This window comes from Penaeus japonicus, unplaced genomic scaffold (assembly GCF_977035675.1).
Source record: "Penaeus japonicus unplaced genomic scaffold, GWHDUDI00000001_assembly GWHDUDI00000035, whole genome shotgun sequence".
Classification (NCBI taxonomy): Eukaryota; Metazoa; Arthropoda; class Malacostraca; order Decapoda; family Penaeidae; genus Penaeus; species Penaeus japonicus.
In genome coordinates this window covers 14,976,683-14,984,182 of record NW_028234437.1, presented here as the reverse complement: position 1 = coordinate 14,984,182, position 7,500 = coordinate 14,976,683, and the positions used below count along the sequence as shown (strand labels likewise).

General features: G+C 33.0%; 2 protein-coding genes across 2 annotated transcripts in view; both read right to left on the bottom strand.

Moving 5' to 3' along the window:
- Positions 1–1,103, bottom strand: part of Cad99C (cadherin 99C) — a 72,591-nt gene extending 71,488 nt beyond the window's left edge. Inside the window, exon 1 of the mRNA XM_043012485.2 lies at positions 957–1,103. Coding sequence (XP_042868419.1) covers positions 957–959 — 3 coding nt within the window. The 5' untranslated portion in view covers positions 960–1,103. The remainder of the gene's footprint in view (positions 1–956) is intronic.
- Positions 1,104–6,997: 5,894 nt separating this feature from the next.
- Positions 6,998–7,500, bottom strand: part of lic (dual specificity mitogen-activated protein kinase kinase lic) — an 11,423-nt gene continuing 10,920 nt past the window's right edge. Inside the window, exon 7 of the mRNA XM_086531463.1 lies at positions 6,998–7,500. This exon is cut by the window's right edge and continues 1,328 nt beyond it. The gene's annotated coding sequence lies outside the window, so the exon portion shown is untranslated.

Below are 7,500 nucleotides of genomic sequence, written 5' to 3'. Positions count from 1 at the left end.
GGTGTTGGGGCCAAGCTTGTCTTACCGCTTTCATGTCTTCGTCCGGGTATTTGTGGCATTCTTAAAAAGCCAACATCAGTATGATTTAGCGGTGATTATACAGGAGTGATTTCTTGATATTACACTGCGTTATTCTATAAATAAGAAATTGGACGAGTATTTGTAACTTGTCCGTTATGGGGCTGGCAGTTGGGCGATGGTGATGCAGGAAGCCGGGTAGGTTGCGATAAAGTTCTCTATTAGTGTTTTCCCCTTTTTTCTATTTTTTTTCTTTCTTTGTGATTAGCTACTCCATTTTAAACAATCTGTGTTATTTATCTAATCAAAGTTGACTTGACACCTTTGGGTGAGTAAATTTAAGTTAAATCCTGGTTTACGTTTAGTGCCTGGGGCCCTTGGGTATACGGCCAATTATAGGTCCTACGGCACTCCTGAAATTATGAACTTTTGTTTCCTTCCGACAGTTGACCAACTTGCAATTGCCTATTCTATCATAGGAGGAAATGTAAATCACTTAAAGATTATCATACATTACTAAATACATATATTTTTTTGTAATCCCACAGGAGCAAAAATAAATGAATGCACAAACACGTACACATACATATAAGCGCGCGCGCATGTTTGTGATATGTATATGTATATATATATATATATATATATATATATATATATATATATATATATATATATATATATATATATATATATATATACATATATATATACATGCATATATTCGTACGTAAATAGATACATACATAAATACATAGATACACAAATTTAAACATTACAAGCTAATGTACACATGCAAATACCCGAAATTTTTATTTTAATAAGGCCTTTATTTCTCTGAACTGACAACGAGTTTTTGTCTCATTCATGTCAATGAACATTCAAACATTTTTAATCTCAAGTTACTAATATTCCTCGTAATTTAAAAAATAACTACGTACCATTTCCTTGATAGAAATAATTCCGTGCGAATCACTATTTTTCACAATTACTATTCCACGTACAAGCACAACAGCTCATGTCAAAATTTTCCGGGACCACTTCTACATGCAACCTTAATTTCCACCAGTCAACTCAACACTGACGTTCCTTCGCGGAGTTCGCGTCTTCTTCCAGCGCGCCAGGCAAGAGTTGCCAGTTCGAACATAAATATCTTATTTCACTAGAGCGATCGAAGCTTTAACGATCCCAGAATCAGTTATTGCATGGCTTTACTGATCAAAAAATAATTTTGTAATGTTTTTTTGAAAGTATAAAAATTTCATAGGCTTTTCAGTGGAGGTTCGATCCTAAATGCAGGATTACGGGGGTGGCCCAGTGAAGTTCTTCGAGTTTCGGAATTTTTACCGTGCAGCATTCAACCGCGCTAAACGCCATCATCAAATTGATTGAATAGTAAATAGATATCGTTCACCATAGGATATTTTTGTTTTAGGCGAAAGGAGATGTATGTAGTGTTGTCACTGAATTCTGATCATTTAATATAAAAGTGAAATAATATATTTCATCCATTAGACACAAAAAACTGGCATCATCTTTCATCAAACAAATCATAATGAGAGTTAAGAAACAACAAACTATGTCTTTCATCAAACCGAAAAATGAATAGAACATTTTGTACGGGTCAACCATTGTAATGGGTCGAATGATTACAATTGCCATAAAGCAAATATTCCCGGAATGTATACTTCTGTATAGCTTTCGGTGATAAATCCTATTTTGTATTACATACGTATCTGCATGCACTGGATATTGTTCAGAGATATAGTTCTTAGAATTTACAATCTAATGATGATTATATGATAAACTCAAATACAACAGCAGTTCCTTCTTGGCCCTTAGCTCGTATAACTGTTAATCATCAGTCAATATTAATAATTACAACCACGCAACTTCGTATAAGTAAATGTACGTCACCATTATAATCGAGTACCGAATGCATAGTTGAATATAAGGTTAATTCCCTGACCTGGCGCTTTAATAACAGTAAATTCCATTGCTTCTGCTATTTAAATTAAAAAAGGCGCATGTATAAAATAAAAGTGATGGAGTGATCTACTGAAATTTACTAACACAGTTAATTACGTAATATTAATTATATTCATCTTTGTTTACTTAATTTACACAGGGCCAATAAAATATTGCAGCCAATCCACGTTACCAATTTAGAAAATATTCCAGCCAAGACCTGACCGCCACGCCACCGCGACTTCCGGTTCCCTAAAAGCGAGTTCCGCTGTTCTAGAAGAAGCAGATCATGGCCTGGATTTTAAGAATATTCTCTATTGGAGATATCTTGAGTTTATTATATGCATCAAAATCAAATATTTTGTATTATGATATTGGGTTCATCATCTCTTTTAAGTGTGTCGAAGCGTAGTCGGTATCGTCCTTGACTCCTGTTAGATTCGAATTTCAGCCACGGCAACTAAATTCTCCATTCTCGTCCGATGTAATTTCACTAGTGTGTGAGAGAATGATGTTTGTGTGTGCGTACATGTATCCCGTCGGCGCTTGGACGTATCAGCGTTGCCTATGTTTAATCGTACGAACAAACATAGTTAGAAAAAAAGTACATAGAGCTAGCGGTCTGCAATCTGTGGACTGGCAGTCAGCGCTACAATAATGTACAAATATATGACCAGTGAAAAGTAAGACATGGATGAAAACATTATATGGAGCCTCGCTACCACTAAGCCGAAACCTCCCTGACCTGACAAGAACAGCTAATAAAAACACACGTTTGAAATTATCCTAGTAATGAATTCCTACATTGATGTTCGAATAGGTTATAGAGTTGGTTTCGCTGGCATGCGACAAAACTGGCAATATCAAGACCTTGAAGATACATTGATCGGCCTTTCTGCATAGATACCGGCATCTCCAGATAGTCTTGTTAGAAAGTTCATATTAACTACCAGGTCAGACCGCCCGGTCAAAATATGTAAAACTGTGTGGTTTCGATGTCTTTAGCGTAAGCACGACTGAGCAGGTTGTCGTAGCAGACCCCAAGCTTGGTACTGATAAAAAACTCTTGAGCCTTGTTTAACAATGGACGATAGCTAAACAACACTGGAGCGTTGTAGCAAGAACATATTCTTGCTTCACTCGATATTTACTGGGAAGAAGCTAGATGTGTCCCCATCACTTTCAACTTGAAACAACTGCTCAAAATATCCAGCCCAACATTCTCGCACCCCAACATCTCCATTTGCTTATTAGCAAAATGCTTTGCATTCAACTCTCTTCAGGCTTCGTGGACGGGCCGAAGATCATTTCCTCCTCAGCTAGATTAATGGTATACTGCCCTTTATTTTATCCTCCTTCAGTTGTGTCGCAAGACCTACATACCAGCAATCGATGACCAATGGACTCCAAGGCTTTGAAGTGTCCCTCAATTTTCCAGGGTCTGTGAGCTTGTTGAGTATTGTGCACTGATACGAGATAACCACGGCAAACTCGCCGAATACACTCTTCTTTGTCTGGGTGATAACAATAGTAGTAGTAGTAATAATAATAATAATATTGATGATGATGATGATGATGATGATGATGATGATGATGATGATGATGATGATGATGATGATGATGATGATGATGATGATGGTGGTGGTGATGATGATTGATATTACAATTATCATAAAATAACAATAATAACAATAAAAACAGTAACACCACTAATAATAATAACACTAATAATGATGATGATAATAATAATAATAATAATAATAATAATAATAATAATAATAATAATAATAATAATAATGGTATTCAGAATATAAATAAAATAATAATAGTAATAATATCAATAATAATATGAATTCATCAGAAAACTACAATAACAATGTTATCTTTATTACATTTGGAAATGAGAACAATGATACTAATGAAGATAGTAATAACCATAGTGCTAGTCAGATCAAATATTAATATTAGTAATAAGAACAATAATAATAAAGTTATATTAATAATAATAATAATAATAAAACGCAATAACAATAACAACAGTACTACTAATAATAGTGACAATAATAATAATGATAACATTAACAACAATAACAATAACAAATAATGATGATAAATCAAAAATAAAAACAATTACATCAAATAAAGCAGTGATATCGACATTCAAAATATTTTCAGAATGTCAACAGTAATGGTCAGGATGGTAACCTTACCCCTTCCTGGTATTATTAGTTCCCCACTCTATTAGGATTGCATATATTCACCTTGGAATTTGAACTACCTTTTAGTACAATGCATGATTTTGCTGTTTAATCATTATGAGATCTATATCGACTATCTGATGGGGTAAGTCAAGGATATGATACACTAATTTGTTGTAAAAGAAGTAATGTGATTTTGTAGGATGACAAAAAAAAATTGTTAGTTTTGTAATTCTCATTTTTATGAGAATTTTCCTTCTCTATTTACAATGAATACTAGAGAGGAAGACGGCACAGACTATGATTGCTTCAGAGTACCTTGCGACGCCTATATTGGTCTTTATTAGTTCTCCTCTTATGGTGTTGAGGTGTCTTGGAGATGGCGCTCTGAAGTTCTGAGCAAATGCACCTGCCCCCTTTACTGTCCTTTTCCAGAGTGGGTATACTGGCAAGAGAATCCAATGGTTATTATTATCAGTAACATTAACCACTAATAATATAAATACACTTTGAGCTTGCCACTCCTACTATGTTCTTTAATGGCCTCATACTCTGTCCATGTAGCCATGCTTCCATTTATTACATAAAAAGCTCTGATGATTGAATTCTTCTCAGGCAGTGGAGCTGATCAGAAAAGCTTTTCTACAGACACCTCATGCAAGCAATTATAGAGCATCTTTGTTTTTATTTCTCTAACATGGTTTTAGCTAGCCCTGATTATAAAGGTTTAGCATGAGGGCCCATTCCTTGGAGCCATGGGTTGTTAAAGAAGACTCCAGAATTCACGGGCACTAAGGTTATCTCTTACTTGATTTGGTGAGTTGGCCATCTGATAAATTAATCTTCATCTTTCAGTGGCAACAGACTTGGCTCTAATGCAATGTCATGAAAAACTTCTTGCTGCATTTTAGCAGTTACATCTCACACTTCCTCAAAAATACAGACTCTTTTCTTGCACTGACCAACATCAAAGGAAAATCCATATGAGAACTGGCTTAGTAAACCTTCCATAGACCAACTACCAAAGGGCTATAGCTTCAGTGAAATCCTCTTTGTTAGGAGTTAGGTCCTTGGTTGTTAATCAGTTTAATTCTCCTGTTTTCTGTGCAACACCTACCTTCTGTCATAAGTCATCTTCTATTTCTACTGCTACTTCTACTACTACTGCTTCTTCTTTATCTGTTCTTATTGCTACTACTATTACTTCACTTCATTACCATTCAATTCAACTAAACATTTAAAAATATAATATAATAAAACATCAAAACAGACAATAGCTTTTACTGGATGAAAAACCCTTAAATACCCTCAACACCCTCAGAAACACATGTAAGCCAGAAATTATGAAGAAAGAAGTCAAACAAGATAAAAAATGATGTAAAGAAGAATAGAAAATTGCATTGCTATAATGAATCATAATGCTATAATGAATATACTGCATCACTGTTGTAGCTAATTATGTGAAAATTTAAGTGAAAACTTTTAACAAAAATAAAAATAAACACCAACACCCATGGCATTATGAGGTGGAAAGACCAAACCAGACCTGCAGATCTTTTGCCATTTATAAATACTGAGTCTAGGGGATGAGGTATGTGAGAAGAAAGGGATGATAGCTGCCATACTAGAGAGGTTATTGAAATGAAAATTTTCAAAACAAGAAAAAAGATAAAGAAATGCATAAGGGAAAATTTCAAAGAAACTTCAGACAACAAGCCAGATATAGTTTCAGTATGTGTATATATTCATACAGCTAAGTGTTATGAGAAAATATAAGCTAAGTTATTTCATACAGCAAATAAATATGGTACCAACTAAAAGGCATATCAAATATTAGCAGTTATCTTAAAATTCCTTTTAAGAAATCTTAAAATTTCGAAGAGAATAAATCAGATTACAATACAAATCAAGAATGTATTGCATTGTCTCAGCTGTGAAATGACACATTGGGCATTGTACTATTTTATATGCTAAAGACAAAAGAAAAAACACAATATCTGAGGAATAAATTATACATCATATCAAGACTTTCATGTACTGATTTTTTTTTTTTTTTTCTTAATATGGAACATTTTGATATTAAGTGCAATATAAACAACCTAAGTGGTCTGAACAATATGCAAAGTATTTATTCATTTATCTTTTATTATTTTTTTTTATTATTATTATTTTTTTTTTGTAAATGATACCATACTAGTTGCATCTTTATTGGTTTGGGTTCACTAGTCACTTCCATTTATATTTTGCTTTCTACACTTTTTAGTTTCTACCCAGCATTTCTTTACACATTTTTTCCCTGGAAATCTATTACAATATATCAAAAGTCAGGTTAGGATCATAAAGGAAATATAGATTAAAAACCGTCCAAAAGAAAGCACACTTTCATATAAAAAACACAAAAAGACAACTTTGATAAAAATCTTTTTTTTTTTCAACATTCTCCTTTAACACTTTGTAGTCTATTTTTTGCTTTCACATTTCCTCTCTCTTTTGAAATAAATAAATAAATAAATAAAGAAAAAAAATTCTTACCTTGTGCCTGTCAAAATAATATTCAAATAGCACCATAAAACATATGACAAAATATTACAAATACTTATATTCTCCACAAAATCAATGATAACAATTAAGCACATCATCATATTTCTACTGCTATTTCTTCAACAATTATTTCACTCAGGACAATATGTGAATAGCACATCAATCTTTTGATTCTTTCTATATGCAAGGTTAAAGATTGTTTTATTCTGAAAAAAGGAAATATTGTAAACAAGAACATTTAAAATAGGTATTTGAACATGGCTTACAAAAATGTCTTTTTCTCAGATATTTTTATTGCTTTTCATATAAAGAAAAGATATATAGGTTATAGATTGAGCTGAGACAGATCTTAAGAAGTTTTGGATAAGTGTCTTTTGTAATCAAGAAAATAAAAATGTAAAATATTACTCATGCTCAACTATAATAAAATCAAACAACCAGGCTAAATAAAGCAGAATGAGGCCCATAAGATATGACCTTCACCCCACAAATGTCAGTACAGGCAAACATCCATGCATCCTTTTCAGAAAAGAGAATTATTAAAAGAAACATACAAGAGCATCTCTCTTACTCAGACTTACAATGCAGCACCCAGAGCAAGTTACAGGGAATATGTAAGGTGCAACTGATAAACCCTTTAGAATGTTTAGAACTTTAAAAAAAGGTCAAATCTAATTTGTCATTCTTAGTACTTTCAATAGGAAATATCTAGTTAAAAGACTTTATAAAGACCTACTTCCTCCTCTACTTTTACAGAATATGTAAATATTTATTTCAA